The 16,276-nt window shown below is 54.7% G+C and overlaps 1 protein-coding gene across 6 annotated transcripts in view; it reads right to left on the bottom strand.

Moving 5' to 3' along the window:
* The window catches only part of MYO9B (myosin IXB), a 90,625-nt gene that overhangs the window by 67,787 nt on the left and 6,562 nt on the right, over nt 1-16,276 (bottom strand). For 5 of the 6 annotated variants that reach the window (XM_081792007.1, XM_078443215.2, XM_081792008.1 and 2 more), the window contains exon 2: nt 1,498-2,393. In XM_081792007.1, the coding sequence (XP_081648133.1) occupies nt 1,498-2,337 (840 nt within the window). In that variant the 5' untranslated portion in view covers nt 2,338-2,393. Of the gene's footprint in view, nt 1-1,497; nt 2,394-9,462; nt 9,486-16,276 lie in introns of those variants that run through there. The other variant, XM_081792000.1, reaches the window with a different exon arrangement.

Below are 16,276 nucleotides of genomic sequence, written 5' to 3'. Positions count from 1 at the left end.
ATCGTACGTCAACACTGGCTCATCTACTACAACAAACGTAACATGCTAATGTAAGACGTTCATAACTGGGAAAGTGGGGCGCCTGGGTGGACGGTTAAGCGTCTGACTTCGGCTCAGGTCATGATCTCCCGGTTCAGGGGGTCGGGCCCCACGTCGGGCTCTGTGCCGACAGCTCAGGGCCCGGAGCCTGCTTCGGATTCTGTGTCTCCTTCCCTCTGCCCCTCCCCTGCTCATGCTCTGTTGCTCTCTGTCTCTCAAAATAAACTTAAAAAAAAAAAATTTTTTTTTTTTTCCAATTACAAGAAAAAAATAACGGGGAAAGTGTGGAGAGTGAGGGGATAAGTGGGCATTCTCTGTACTGTCTGGCTCAGTATTTCTATAAACCCAAACGCTCTAAGAAATATAACTTACATCATTATATTTAATGAAACTTAATTATTTAGAAACACTTAATTCTGACACAATCTACTTAGAGGAAAAAAGAGCAGAGCCCTGAACTCCAAACCCACAGGCACAGACCCCTGGGCCCATGCGTTGTCCCAGCCCTCACCGGGTGACAAAAGTTACACCGTGATCTGAGACACGGATGCATCGGGCACCAAAACCCCAAGAGTGACGGGTGCTGGGTGGTCCTTGCCACTGCCCCTGCATCCAGAGGGCTCAGTCACAATGATGCACCAACGGCTTCTGTGGGGTCTGGCCAATGGAGACATCGGATGGAGGGTGGAGGGGGCTTCCTCACCCACCGCCTTTATGGTGATGCCAGGAGGCCCCCTCTCTTGGCCTCACTGTCCCCTAGCCCCCCAGGCCCGCACCCTGCCTTGCCGGTTTCCTTCTGAACACAGGCTCCATTGCCGAAAACACCCTGTCACGAACTGTTCAGTTTGGACACGCCGTCCTTTTCTTTCTGGAACTGGAGTATAGATCACGGCCTGCCCGGTAGAGATTAACAGTGTATTAATCAGGCCCTTTATTCCCTACAAGCTGATGCTTTGATATCAGGAGGCCTGGCCGGCCCTGAAGGCACTGCCCCTCCCCTAGGCTAGCTAATTCTTGAGAGCAAAGGACTCACCCGTGAGTGTACCTCGCCTAGGCAAGCCAACCATGCCAGGGCCCATGCGGCCACCACTTCTGTTACCAGGGCCACCTTCCCCCGCCGTGATCACCCCGGGGGCCGAGTACCAGACAAGCAGCACAGCCCCTACCTCCCGGAGCCCCCGGAATTCTTCAGCCTGGCTAATTCTAAGCCTGCCCACCCTGGCTCCCCCGTTGCTTCCTGTGAAAACCGCAACAGAGACCGTGCCCAGGGTTTCCCCTCGCTCCAGCCCCGGTGCTTCCCGGCGTGGCCCCGCATGGCCGGCCGAGCACCCCCCCCCCCCCCCCCCCGCCCCATTTCCAGGACACCCGGAGTATAAGAAACGGTCTTCTCCACGGCAGTGGTCCCAGCGCAGCTGGATGGGAGTTAACACCCACGCGTTAGCAAGAGCGACACCTCACCTCCAGCACGGGGCCGGCGCCCAGGATGGTCCTCTCGACGCCGCTGGCGTAGCCCTTCTGGCTGAGCGCGGTGAGGCAGTGGATCAGGAAGTTGGTGCTCTGCGTCTTGCCCGAGCCGCTCTCGCCCGAGATCACGATGCACTGATTGACATGCTTCCGGAGCATGGCGTAGTAGGCCACGTCGGCCAGCGCGAACACGTGCGGCTCCAGCTTGCCCAGCTGCTGGTTCTCGTACATCTTCACGTACTTGGGGTTGTAGATGGGGAGGAACTTGAAGGGATTGACGGCCACCAGGATGCTCCCCGCGTACGTGTAGATCTTCTGCTGTAGGAAGCGGTGCCTGAGGTTCTTCAGGAGGTTCTCCTCGGTCAGCTCGGGGAGGTTGCACAGGTCGTCAAAGTCCGCCTGCGGCCGGGGCAGGAGGCCGCGCTCCACCAGGCGCCGCGTGGCCGTGGCCTGGGACACCAGCTGCATGTGCACGTACTGGATGGTGCCGTCCGCGTTGCGCTCCTGCAGCAGGAAGTAGTAGCCGTCCTCCTGCGGGTGCTCGTCCTGCGCCCGCCGCGGCCACAGCAGCACGCGGTGCACGGGCGAGTCGTTGGCATCCAGCACCCACTCCTCCCCACCGGTCTCCTTCACCTCCACCAGCACGTAGCACTTGGTGCCATCCAGCTGGAGGCTGGCGATGGCATCCTGGATGACGTCGGACGTGGTGCTGTCCTTGGTGGCGGTCACGCGGCACGAGGCCTGGCTCTCGCTGGTGGCCAGCTGCGGGTAGATGTGCAGGTGGTAGGCCGCCTGCCCCCCGCGGCCGGAGCTGCCTGCCTCGTTCACACTCATCCTGCCGTTGGCCTGGCCTCAGCATGCCTCCCGGGCTCGGGGCGCGCGTCCTGGAGCTGGGAGGGAGAGGGTGGCACGGTCAGAGTGGTTGTGGTGGTGGAGGGGGGGGGACACGCACACCCAACCCCCGGCCGACAGTCTCAGACCCGCGGCCGGGATGGACTTCCCTGCCCCTAACGGGGCTCTCTCGAAAAGCAAGAAGGGGGCGCCTGGGTGGCTCAGCCGGTTGGAACGTCCGTCCGACTCTGACTCGGGTCACGATCTCGTGGGTTCGTGAGTTCCAGCCCCGCATCCAGCTCGCTGAAGCTGTCAGCGCGGAGCCCGCTCTGGATCCTCTGTCCCCCTCTCTCTCTGCCCCTCCCTCCCCGGCTCGCAGTCTCTCCAAAAAAAAAAAAAAAAAAAAAAGGCAAGAAGGGTAGAAGAGCCTCTGTCTGTCCTTAAATGTGACCCCTGATCCAAGGTTTGTGACTCTTGCAGAGTGACATCACCAGATTCCCGCCCCCACCCCACCCCCGTCCCCCAAGGTCAAACTCTTCCCCTGGAGTTTGCTTCATCCCGGCCCCTGTTCCTGCCCCCCACCCCGAGTCAGCATCTTAGACCCTCAAGTCCAATGGCCATAACTATCTCTCAGTTAAGCCCCTCTCGGCCCACATCCTTCCTGGCCTCTCCCCTCTGATAGAACCTCCCCAGAAGATCCCCAAGTTCCCCTGCGGGCCTTGGTTATGCCCCCAAAACACATGAGGGGCAGCAAGAGGCACGTTGGGTTGAGCAAGACTGAACCTGCCCCCAAACCTAGAGATTCCAAAACCCCACAGAGGAGGACTAAGGTGGGGACAGCCCCCCAAAACTCATTTGAGAGAACTGCTCAGACTGCATTTGCTTCTAGAACACACAACCTCACTCTAATCATGACAGTACCATCAGACACACCTAGGCAGATCAGGGGCATCCTACAGGCCACCTGGCCAGTCTTCCCCAAGACCGCCGAGGTCTTAAGCAACACAGAAAGACGGAGGAACCATCCAGACAGGAGGAGACTGGGGACATGTGGCAACCAGGTGCAGTGGGTTCCCTGGACGGGGTCCTCAACCAGGCAGAGGACATGAATGGAAGGACTGGTGACATCCACATAACATCAGGAGGTTGGTTAAAAGCCGTGTACCAACGTCCATTTCTTAGTGGTATAAACACGCCCCGATAATGTAAGATATTTACATTTGGGGAAGCTGGGGGAGGGGCATAGGGGGCTCTTGTACTGTCTCTGCAACTTTTCCGTAGATCTAAAATGACTCCAATAGAAAAAGTTTATTTAAAAAACAAAACGAAACCTCATTTGCTTCTTCGGACATCGCAGGAAAAAGAGACCATGCAGCCAACGCTGGCAACGGTTCACTTTGTGTCTTGGAGCGAGAGGCACGCACGCAGCATGGGTCACGTGTGGGCTCGGTGTGTGCCACGTAAGCGTAGCTGAGGATACGAAGATGAACCAGACCTTGGTTCAAAGCCCAGCGGGAGCAGCTGGTAGGCAAACAAATGTGAGTGCATCAGCCACGCCAGCAAGAGAAGTTACTATCCTCGAGAGCCAGAGAAGGCTTTAGCGGAGGGGCAACATCTAAGAGGGGTTCTGAAGGATGAAGAGGAGTTCGTTCGACAGGAAGGCAAAAGGAGGGAGAAGGGTATGGAAGGCCCGCCCCTTGGTTTTGGAAATAAAGTTTCATTGGAATGTAGCCCATTCGTTTACACATCACCTACGGTCGTTTTTGGTGTAACAATCGAACTGAATAGTTGTGAAAGCCTGTAACCTTGAGGCCCGGAAAGCCAAACATACTTATTTTCCAGTCCTTTACAGAAAAAGGTAACTGAAAACAACAACAACAACAACAACAACAACAACAACAAAATAGAAAAGAAAAAGTTTGCTGACCTGTACCCTAGAAGGAAGCATGACTCAGCACCCTGAGCTTGAGGGCACGCTGGAGGCTGAGATGATTCGGACTCTGGGAAACCAAGTCCTGCAGCATGTGGGCAGGGCAGGGGAAGGAGAGGCCAAACAAAACTATACATTACGAAGCTGTTACAATAGTTCACGTGGCCAGCTGTAGCTAGTGGCAACAGGTAGGAAGGTCCGGGGTGGAGGGAGGCGGGAATATTTATTTTTTTAAACTTTCTCCAAAATAAAGCAATTTTGGTGAAATTTTCTCCCAGTTTCACAAGTGGCACGTGTACGCTAACAAAACCTGGATTGTTCTTTTTTTTTTTTTAATTTTTTTTTTAACGTTTATTTATTTTTGAGACAGAGCGAGACAGAGCATGAACGGGGGAGGGTCAGAGAGAGAGGGAGACACAGAATCTGAAACAGGCTGCAGGCTCTGAGCCGTCAGCACAGAGCCCGACGTGGGGCTCGAACTCACATACCGCGAGATCGTGACCTGAGCCGAAGTCGGACGCTTAACCGACTGAGCCACCCAGGCGCCCCCCTGGATTGTTCTTTATGCGGTATGTAGATACCTGTGAGCGTTTCTCCATGTCATAAAATACGCCTTGAAACATGATTTTTTTTTTTTTTTTAATTTGAGAGAGAGCGAGTGAGCAGGGGAAGGACAGAGGGAGAGAGAGAGAGAGAGAGAGAGAACACCTTAAGCAGGCCCTACGCTCACCGCAGAGCCTGCCACAGGGTTTGATCCCACAACCCTGGGAACCTCACCTGAGCCAAAATGAAGAGTCGGATGCTCAACCAACTGAGCCACCCAGGCGCCTGCAACATGATTTTTAATGATGTCGCTGTACATAGAGAAATTGTGAAGCATGTGATCCTTCTGTTACCAACGGGCAGCTGGTTTCTGATTTCCTGGACACACATCTTTATGCGTAACTCTGAGCATCTCCCTGGGATTGATGCATTTATGCAGGGTTAGCAGATAAATAGATACCAACATTGCTAAGGGTCTTCAAACAGCCACAGTATACTGCAGAGACTGTATTAGATTACGTGGCCCATCTAGTTTGGACCTCACGTGGCAATTTCTTTAGAAGTTAGTTATACAACTAGCATGTGACCCAGCAGTTCCCCTCCTAGCAGTCACTCAAGAGAAACGAAGCAGATTCCCCTAGAGGGACTGGACACGAATGTGCTTTGTGGCATCGTTTCTAAGAGCTCCAAACCGGAAACAACCCGAATGTTTATCGACCAGCGAATGGACGAACAAACCGGCCGCGCAACGAAACGCTACTCGGCCACGAGGCGGGACCAACCTCTAATCCTCGGAACAGCATGGAACAACACGGAACAATCTCAGGATCTGTGTGCTGAGAGAAAGAAAGAAGACAACCAAAAAAAATACGCACAGACCCAACAGTTCCGCTCCTAGGTACAGACCTGGTGTTCAAAGAAACACTCGTACACACATGTTCACGGCAGCACGATTCACAACAGCCGAAAGGTGGAAACGACCCAAGGGTCCAACAGCTGACGAGTGAACAGAATGTGGTCCATCCACACAGTGGAATACTACTCAGCCATAAAAAGGAACGAAGCCCTGATACATGCCACGATATGGATGAGCCTTGGAAACACTGTTGAAAGAAGCCAGACACGAAAGGCTGCACAGTGTATGATCCCATTTATTTTTATTTTTTTTGTGTGATCCCATTTAAATGAAACATCCAGAGCAGCAAATCCATCGAGGCAGGAAGCAGATCGGTGGTTGCCAGAGGCCGGAGGCAGACAGGTGGAGGAAAGAGGAAGTGACTGCTTAAAGGGGAGGGGGTTTCCTTTCAGGGAATGAAATTGTTCGGCAGCCAGAGAGAGGTGAAAGTTGCACAACACTGACGATATACTAACCACCGCTGAATTGTACACTTCAAAATGGTGAATTCTACGTTATGTGAATTTCACCTCTGTAAAGGTTTTTTTTTTTTTTTAAGGTTATTTATCTTTAATCTCTACAGCCAATGTGGGGCTCACACTCACAACCCCGAGATCAAGAGTCGTACGTTCTTCTGACTGAGCCAGTGAGGCGCCTGCAAATTCAATACAGTTGTAAAAAGAGTGTATACAGTATGATTCCACATATATATAATTCTAGAAAACGCAGACTATAGAGACAGAAAGTCGATCAGTGGCTGCTTGGGGGGGAGGGGGCAGGTTGGGACAACAAAAGAGCCCAGGGAGACTTTTGGGGTGATGAATGTGTTTACTATCTTGGTTGTGGTAGTGGGCTCATGAGTGTTTACATGTGCCACAACTCTCCAAATTGCACGCTTTAAAGAAGTATAGTTTACAGTATATCGGCTGCAGTTAATAAAGTTCTTTTTAAAATATATGTATTGTTGCAGCCCCTGGCTGGCTCAGTCGGTTAGGTGTCCGACTTCGGCCCAGGTCATGATCTCACAGTTCGTGGGTTCGAGCCCCGCGTCGGGCTCTGTGCTGACAGCTCAGAGCCTGGAGCCTGCTTTGGATTTTGTGTCTCCCTCTCTCTGCCCCTCCCCTGCTCATACTCTGTCACTTTCTCTCCCAAAAATAAATAAAACATTAAAAAAATTAAAAAATAAAAAAAGGAAGGGCACCTGGGTGGCTCAGTTGGTTAAGTGTCCAACTTCTGCTCAGGTCATGATCTCACAGTTTGTGGGTTCGAGCCCCGTGTCGGGCTCTGTGCTGATAGTTCAGAGCCTGCAGCCTGCTTCAGATTCTGTCTCTCTCTTCCTCTCTGCCCCTCCCTAGCTCATGCTCTGTCTCTCTCTCAAAAACAAACATTAAAAAAATTTTTAAAAATATATATTATTATTTAAGTTTATTTATTTGGAGAGAGAGTGGGGGAGGGGCAGAGGGAGAGAGAATCCCAAGCAGGCTCCAGTGTCAGGTTGGAGCCCGACTCGGGGCTTGAACTCACAAACTGTGAGATCATGGCCTGAGCCAAGACTGAGTTGGGCGCTTAACCGAGAGCCACCCAGGGGCCCCAATAACGCTCTAAAAATTACGTGGTTTACAAAGGAACCCAGTCCCCCAGGAAAGCATCTTTTCAAAACTTCTTGCTTTCTCTCCAAAATGTCTAACCCGTGAGCCCCGTCACGGAGTTCCTCGGATGCCACAGTGGACAAGGGGTAAGGAACCTGTGTCAGGTGTTCAGAGTGCCAGCCGCCCTCCTGGCTGTCCCCCGATTGCAGGACATTTACAGGCAGCACCGCGCCCGCTGCGGAAGGTGGAGAGTGTACGAGCTTCAGGTCGCGGGTGTGCACCTTAATCGCAGCCACGCGAACGCACACACGTGCTCATGAGCACACAACACGCACAGACACAGACACACATGGGCATGTACACTCTTCCATACGGACACACCCACACGCGTGCACACACACACCAAAGCACATGCACAAGCACGGACACACCCGCGTGCAGTTTCATACGAACACTCCTACACACACACACACACACACACACGCACAGAGCCAGGGCTTCAGGCACAGCTGGCCCCTTCTGGCACTTGTGCAGACACAGCTGATGTGTGCCACAACTTTGCGGGGGAGGTCCGGCTCACGGACTCGGGGCTCTGGACTGTCTCATGTCCAAGTGCAGGGATGTGGGTGGTGGAAAGGTCACACGGATGCACCTGCTTTCTCCTCCCAGCAGACACTGACCTAGGTGAGGAGGCATCAGAGCCCGCTGATGTCACCTCGCTCTTGCTCATGGGGCCTCCCTGCCTTGCCCTGGAGAGGGTCTGGTCAAAGCCAGAACGGGCTAAGGGCCGCATGGCCGGCTGCCCTCAGTGCCACCCCTTGTCCTCCAGAGCCAGTCAATCACCAGGTGCCGTCAGAGCCCCACAGGGGATGTTCGTAGCCCTGGGCCCCTTGGTGTGGGGAGCAGAAGACAACCGCATGCTCAGTGACTGGGGGCCATGCGGGCAGTCACAGGACCAGCTGATGTGTGCTCCACCCCTCCAGGCCAGGAGGAAGGAGATAAGACTCGCTCAGGGTAGCTGCTGACCACCAGGGCTGCAAGGAGGGGAGGGGTAGCCAAAGAGTAGGGGAGCGCGGGACAGATAGCATCTGGGGCCCCTTGCAGGAGTCCCCACAGGGCCCACCTGCCCCACGCAGGCCCACCACATCCACGTCCTGGGAAACTCCTCTGCCTTGGACCTGTCTCGGGGCCCTCCCTGTCCAGCCTGGCCTCACCTGGCCCTTTTCCCCAAGGAGCCCGCACTCTCCTTCCCCCCCTGCCCCTTCCCCGGTCATCTGGGGCAGGACCCTCCCATTGAAATGGCTCATGTGCCTGAAAACCAAAGACACTAATAAACCCTTTTCCAGCTTAGGGAAAAGCCTGGTTGCCTCCTCACTTCCACATGACTTGGAGCCAGCCCTTCCTACTCCCACCTGTCCCTCAAGCCACCATCCCCCCCCCGTTCCCCCACTGTAAAAATCGCAGTGCCTCTCCCCAAAGATGCCACCGAGCTCCCACCAGTCACATTGGCTGGCCACTGACTTCTCCTGGTTCTGCTCGCTTGCTCTGCAGCCCCCGGGGATGGAGGCATCACCTGCACCTGCTCTTGTGCAGGGGACCCCCCGCCCAGGCTCTGCCCCCTGGGGCCCGTCCACTCTGCTGCATGCTCCTAGGGGCCACACTCCACCCCCAGCCCACCACAGCCACCTCTCCTGGGCCCCAAACACCCAGAAGGCTTGTTCCCTACTCCCCCCCACCCCCACCCCCACATCCTCCCTGACCACATCCTGACTGCTGTCACCATGTCCCCAGAACTGTCCTCTTCTCACCAGCCAATCAGGAGGGACCCCCTGGCAGCACTGGTCTAGGTGTGCGTGTCCCAGCACAGAGTCCCTCGAAGGCACCCCACGGCCAGCCCTCAGAGCCCCTGGTCATCGGGCCTGATTCAACATGGCCACCCGTTGGTTTCTGGAAACACTCCAGCCACTGCCCACCCAACCAGAACCTTGCAGGGCTTCTCCAGGCCAATCAGGGACACGCTGCCCGAAGCCCCTGACCCCCAGCAGAAAGCCTAGTTCTCCTGGCCTGGGCTGTTTTCCTGTGAGACACCAGCCCCGCCTTCACCGCAGGCCTGGAGGGCCAGCCACCCACCCGCTCCCAGGCACCCTGCCCCCTCTTTCCCTCATCTGTACCTCAGATGAGGGGCTCGCCCCACCCCGGGGGGCTGTCCTTGTCCCCTCAGGTCAGAAGGCTCCTTGAGCCCCTCCACCGGGTCTAGGATGGCTCTGCTCTCAGAGCAAAATCTCAGGGTCCCCAACAACACTGTGTCCCCAACAACAGAAGCACAGACCCAGAGTTCCCTTGTTCCTCCACGTGCTGTATCGTTTCCCCTACAACACCGCGCTGGTCGGATTCGCTCTGCGTTCTCGCTTCGACGGCCCCCGATCCGATCCATTCTGCCCCAGCGACTTCCCGAGAGCCTCACCCAGGCGAGAGTACGGGTATGGGGTAATACAAGGGTGCTTGCCTCACAGCTTCCTCGCTGGCACCAAGTGTTAATATTTTTCTCAACCCACAGGCATCAGTGGGCACAAAAGAGCATCTTGTCATTGACATTCCTTCGGCTGTCAGGCGGGGCTTCAAAAAAAATTTTGTGTCGTGAGCAACTATTTTTCTGTTTCTGTTAAGTTGTTCACGTCCTTTGTCCATTTTGTTTGTTGTTGTTGTTGTTGTTTTCCTCCTGCTCATTGCTTTGGAACAGCTCTTTGTATAGGAAGGGTATTGATGGTTTGTCAGGGTCAAGGGCACTTGGCTTCCACTTCCGGTGTTTTGGGGATACAAATGTTGTATTTTCCAGGCAGTGGATCTGTGGGTCATTTCTTTCATGTCTGTTGTCTCATCCTCTCCCAGGTCTGATTAACATGGAATCATACTTTTTGTCTGTACCCCTCTCCTTCCCTGGACTTATTCTTTACGTTGAAACTCTCATCCATCTGGAAATTATTTGGGTGGTGTGGGAGTTTTCCTAGGGCCGCTGTGATAAAGTACTACAGACGAGATGGTTTAAAACAACAGAAATTCATTGTCTCACGTTTCTGGATGAGTCCAAAATCAAGGTGTTGGCAGGCAGGGCTGGCTCCTTCTGGAAGCTCTGAGGGAGAATCCTTCCCATGCTTCCCCCCCAGCTTCTGGCAGCTTCTGCCAACTCTTAGCGTTCCTTGGCTTGTACGTGCGTCACTCTGATCTCCTCACCCATCATCACGTGGTCCTTTCCTGTCTCTGCGTCCTTTCCTCTTCTTCTAGAGATGCCGGTTACTGGATTCAAGATGAGTTCATCCTGAAACATTTAACTTATTATATCTGCCAAGATCTTATTTCCCATCAAGGTCACGTTCTGAGAGGTCCCAGGTGGATATGAATTTGTGGGGGACACAAGTCAACCCAGAATAGTGTGGGAGGTGAAATGGGGATCCAGATGATCTCTTTCCTTAAAGAATCCTCTCCCTTGGCCAGGGAGTCTCTTTAGTTTGTTAAATACAGTATATGAATTGTTTGACATGCGTGGGTCTGCTTCCGGGCTGTCGATGCCTGTGAGGTGCCATGTTGTTTTGACGAACACAGCTCCAAGGGACATTCTTAAATGATGACATCTCTCTTGGAGGGGGTAGGCCATTTTCTCTGGCTTCTGATCGCACCTTCCTCATTGAGTCTTAATGGAGCCTGAGATCTGGAAGTTGGTCACACTGTGGCTTGAAGGTCCTGGTCACAAGTGGATATGAAACCTGTGCCCCAAGAATCTCCAGCCTGTGCCCAGAACGAAAGGAAGTACGTCTGGGGCTGAGGGAGGGGGGACGGCTCAGCCAACCGGCGACCGCAGGCTGCAGCCACGTTGGGGGCAGCAGGTCCCGAAAACTTGCGTGTTCACCCTTACTCTGAACCGTAACGCCGTTCTACCCTCCAGGTGATGCTCACTGAAGCACTCGCAAGTGTGAGAAGGGGGAAGTGAGACCCATCTCTCCGCACTGATTCGATCTGTCTACCCGGGGCCTTCACGGGAGAGATGTGCCCTCATCACCGGATGGAAATCGAGCTGCCAGGTGAGAAAACTGGCCCCTGGAAGAGCCAAATGGTGGAAGCAAAATGCCCGTCGAAGCATGAGTGGAGAAATAAAATGCGGTCTATTCACCCGGTGGAACATTACTCAGCCATAAACAGGAACAAGCACTGGCAGGCACTACAACGTGGGTGGGCCTTAAGAACGTCGCGCTCAGTGAAAGCAGCCAGACACAAAAGGCCACACGCTGTGAGATTCCGTCTACGTGAAATGTCCAGAACAGGCAAACCCACAGAGACGGCAGAAGGCAGAGCGGCAGTTGCCAGGGGCCAAGGGAGGGATGCTTCCTTCCGGGGGAGACGGAAATGGTCCACGACTAGACAGAGGTGGGGGTTGCACGACATGTCCACTCGACGTAGCTAACGCGAATCCTCATGTTACGTGCACTTTACCACAGTTAAGAGAGATTCCTGCTGAAAAACCCGAGCCGTGGAAAATTCAAGGGCTTTGCAAACACCACACGGGGTATACTTTCTGCACTGTGAAAAGACGTGGACCTCAATTCAGGGCCTTTCTCTTATGTTCTTGGAGGAAGGAGGTGCAGGCAAAGTGGTGGTGGGGGGGGCACACAACCAAAACTCAGGCCCTGATTGGGGGCGGGGGGAGTGGGACAAATGTGAATGAGCTGCTCTCAAGGCCCAGCCAAGGCCCCGTGCTCAAAAATGCAAGGTTCTGCCTATCAGCTTGGCGAATAATTCGGAATTTGCTGGAAAATAAGGCGGACAGGGCCTCCAGAAAGTGTAGTGTAGCTGCTTCGTTTATATAAGGCCATAATTTGCAGCCACATGTTTATCAGATGAAATCACTCTCCAGCTAAAAGGAGAAGGCCAGCATTACAGCAGGATCATTTAGGAAACGCCACTTAACAACTCTGGGCGCCTCCATTTTCCAATGCTCGCTTCCTGGAGCCTGTGGAGGCTTTTTAAGAAGAGATGATCACGTGAAATTATCTTCAAGATGGACACGCTGAGAAACAGGCACAAACTGAGCATATTTCTCAGGTGTGGCGGCTCGGAGCTGGAGGATGGCTTAAGGTTTACGTAGGGGTGATGCGGCCACAAGCCGAGGAACGCCAGGAAGCTCCCAGAGGCTGGAAGAGGCAGGGAAGGAAGGATCCCCCTGTCCCCCTGGCCTCTGGATCCTTTGGAGGAAGCAGGTCCCCACTGATGTCTGGATTCTGGACTTCTGGACTCCAGAACTTCAAGAGAATAAATTCCTTAATTTTTTTTAAATGTTTATTTATTTTTGAGAGAGAGACAGAGACAGAGACTAAGCAGGGGAAGGATAGAGAGTGACTCAGAATCTGAAGCAGGCTGCAGGCTCTGAGCTGTCAGCACAGAGCCCAACGCGGGGCTCGAACCCACGAACGTGAGATCATGACCTGAGCCGAAGTAGGACGCTTAACTGACTGGGCCACCCACGCACCCCATTAATTTTTTTTTAATGTTTATTCATTTTTGAGAGACGGAGCATGAGTGGGGGAGAGGCAGAGAGAGTGACTCAGAATCTGAAGCAGGCTGCAAGCTCTGAGCTGTCAGCACAGAGCACAATGCGGGGCTCGAACCCACGAACTGTGAGATCATGACCTGAGCCGAAGTCAGACGCTTAACTGACTGAGCCACCCAGGCAGCCCAAGAGAATACATTTCTATTCTTTAAGCCACTGGGTTTGTGGTACCTCAGACCACAGTTTACGGCAGCCCCAGAACACGAATCCAGGTGCCCAGGGCAGAAGATACCAGATGCTCCGAGCAAGGCCCTGATCCAGAAGGACCACTGCCTTTCTTCCGTCTGCTCTGAATACCCCCTCCCCGGCCCCCCCCCCCCCCCAGAAACCCATCCCAAATGCTCTCTCACAACTGTCCCTTTCTTCCCTAAGTCCTGTGCTCCAACCTTCCAGTCTGGACCAACCGGTCTGAGCCCTGGAGAGAGCCCCTCCCTCAGGCATATGCTGGGCCAGCATGTTCTATTCTATTGGTTCAGCTGCCCTCGGGGCTGACACAGGCTGTTTGCTCTCCCTGGGGTCTGTGACTACCTCTCCCACCCCCTCTGAAAAAGAACAGGCTGTCTTTTTCCAATGTCCCACTCGTCAACAAGTGTTTCTCCAGATGTGGATATGCAGAGGTGAAGGAGGCCAAAGGGATCTGGCCTTTAGGGAGGCTGATGACAAACCAACCTATGAGCAAAGAGGCATTTCCAACAGGGACAGCTCTCGGGAAAGGAAAAATCCCGCGTGGTATTACACCGGTGGTTCTCACCCAAGGGCAATGCTGCGCTGCCCCAGCGGACACGTGCGTCTCCGATTGGAGGCTGGAGGCGTTTTGGTCGCCACCACTGGGGGAGGGGGGAGGTACCAGGGCATGTGGTGGATGGAAGCCAGGGATGCCGCTCAACATCCTACCGTGTACAGGATGGCCCCCACCGTGAAGAATGATCCGGCCCCCGGACATCAGCAGTGCGGCCACGGGGACAGAAACTGACCAGGGCAGGGTAGTCATCCTGGATGAACCAGGAGGCAGAGAAGCACTCATCGGAGATGGTTGCTGATGCCTGTGCAGTGGGAGGGGGCACACGGACTGAGCTCCTGGGGAGGGCCGCCTAGGCGAGGGCGGTGAGCGCCAAGGGCAGGGGCAGCTGGGGCTGGTCTCAGAACAAGGAGACCAGTGTGGCCAGCAGGGCTGAGGCTGGAGGGGGAAGGGCTGAGGTCAGGAAGGTCAGATCCCGCAGGGCCTTGCGAACGTGGGACGGGACGGATGGAGTTTCAATTTTCATGCAAGTCTGATGGGGAGTCTGGCTGGTTGGAAGCAGTGAGAACCAGGACAAGAGTGACATCTGGAAGGGGTCAGCTAGGCTGTATGTGGCAGGTGGACTGTGGGATGGGGGCGGGGGGGGGGGGGGGAGTTGCTGGTCCACAGCTCCAGCAGGTGTCTGGGGCTAGGAGGGAGGGGATTGCTGGTGGCTGTGGTCGGGCCATAGCCTGACACAGGACAGTTCCGGTTACAGGGGGAAGTAAGACAGGCTTTCAAGGTCCTGCGGGGACCCGCGCTTCAGATCCTTCCCTGGTGACCAGTGGGCTCCCTAAATGGAGACTCAGAAGGCTCCCAGGGAAGAAGGCTGAGACGGGCCGAAGAGACCCCTCTGGGGGTCCCTCTCCAAATCACACAGTCCCCCTGCCGCCATGCCCAGGCAGAAACACACAAAAGCCCTGCTTGAGACCTTGGCTGAGAGGCCCCTGGAAAAGGAGGGGCCGCACCCTGCCCCACTCTGCTCTTAAAGGCAGTCTGGATCCTCACGGACCTCAGGCGGGGCTCGAGGGGCTTCTGTGCCAGCCCCTCAAAAGGGACAGAGTGGGCCCACTCCTCGGCCTAAGTGCCCCGTATGGGTCAGCCACTTGGGCCCGTGGGAATCCCCTGCCTCGGGGCCAAGTCCCTGTGGAGCCCCCTGTCGCAGTGGGGACACTTGGCCTGGGGAGCAAGTCCTGCCCCACTGGTGGCCCACAGAGCCATTAGCCTCCGGGAACCTGGAACAAAGCAGCTCCTCACTTAACCTCTCCAAAGACTCAGACGAGCTGTTGCTGTCCCCTCAAAATCCACATCGCCTGCCACCAGGAGCCCCGCTTGGGTCTGGTTTCTTCAACGACACACCCCCTTCGACTCGATCCTTCCGGCGGCCCACTGGTTTTTGCTTCAAAATGGCATTTTGTTCTGATAAAACTCTTCCTTTGAACACGACTTACTGGTGTAGAATCCACATATCACGCGGCTCACGCGTTGGGAGCGCCTGGGACAGCAGTCTGTACTATGGTCAGACCTGCCATCACCACCCCATCCGCTTCAGAACATTCCCACCCGAGAGAGAGACCACGGATCCTTTGTCCTGCCAACAAGACCCTCGAGCCCCATCCTTGTTTTCTGTTCCCGTGGAACTGGCTTCGTTACTGATCAGCAACCACACTGGCCCCTCCCTGTGTGTGGCTGCAGGGCGGGCAGCCTCCAGAGTCGCCTCCTCTCCTCCACCTGTGACCCAGGGCCTCGTGGCCTTCATCTGGGCAAGGGCTCCTCCTGGTCACAAAGTCCATCCCCTGGCCGAGTTTCTGCCGTGATGATCCTGGTTACACTTCTGGACCCAGTGAGATGTCCCAGGCAGCCCACAGCCCAGGGTTTTGCCTTGTCAGCATCTTTGGTGACAGCCCCCAACTGGCTCCCCTCCCAGCCTATCTACGCATCACCACAGGGCAGGGGCAAAGGTGTCCCTGTGGGCCAGTCACAGGTTTGACACACAGTGTCTCAGCCACCTCTTCTTGTCCTGGAGCTCAGCATTCTTTCAGACCCTCCTCTCTCCCAGGCCAACTGTGGCCCCGGGGGACATCTGGCAATGACAGGAGACATACCTTTGTGATTGTTCCCACCCGGGGAAGGGGGAGCTGCTGGCATCCAGGGGGGTAGAGACCAGGGATGCTGCCCGGTACCCTACAAGGCACAGAACAGTCCCCACCACAGAGAATGACCCGGCCCTACATGTCAGCAGTGCTGAGGTCAAGAAACACTGTGTTCATCAGTTGGAAAAAAATATTGATTTAGGTCCCTAACTCATAGACACACCAGAATAAATTCCTGGGGACTTAGATGGTACAAGCCAGGGTGATCCCTCCTAAGGATCGCTTTTTGCTGAATGATTTTCAGATCTTCCAGAAACTTTTTTTGTCCAATTATCTATGGCAACGGGCTGGTCCCAAAGTCATTTTGGTTCAGCAACAGAGTCGTTTTTAGATCCCCCTCCCATGACCATGGCAACAACGGGGCCAGATTCCCTCCTGGCATCTGTGAGATACCTCCTCTCTCCCTCCCCACTTGGTGCATTTACATGAACGCAGCATCCTAGGACCTCTATTGA

Source organism: Panthera onca, chromosome A2 (assembly GCF_046562875.1).
Source record: "Panthera onca isolate mPanOnc1 chromosome A2, mPanOnc1 haplotype 2, whole genome shotgun sequence".
NCBI lineage: Eukaryota > Metazoa > Chordata > Mammalia > Carnivora > Felidae > Panthera > Panthera onca.
Note: the sequence above shows the minus strand (reverse complement) of the source record. Positions and strands in the feature narration are given on the sequence as shown.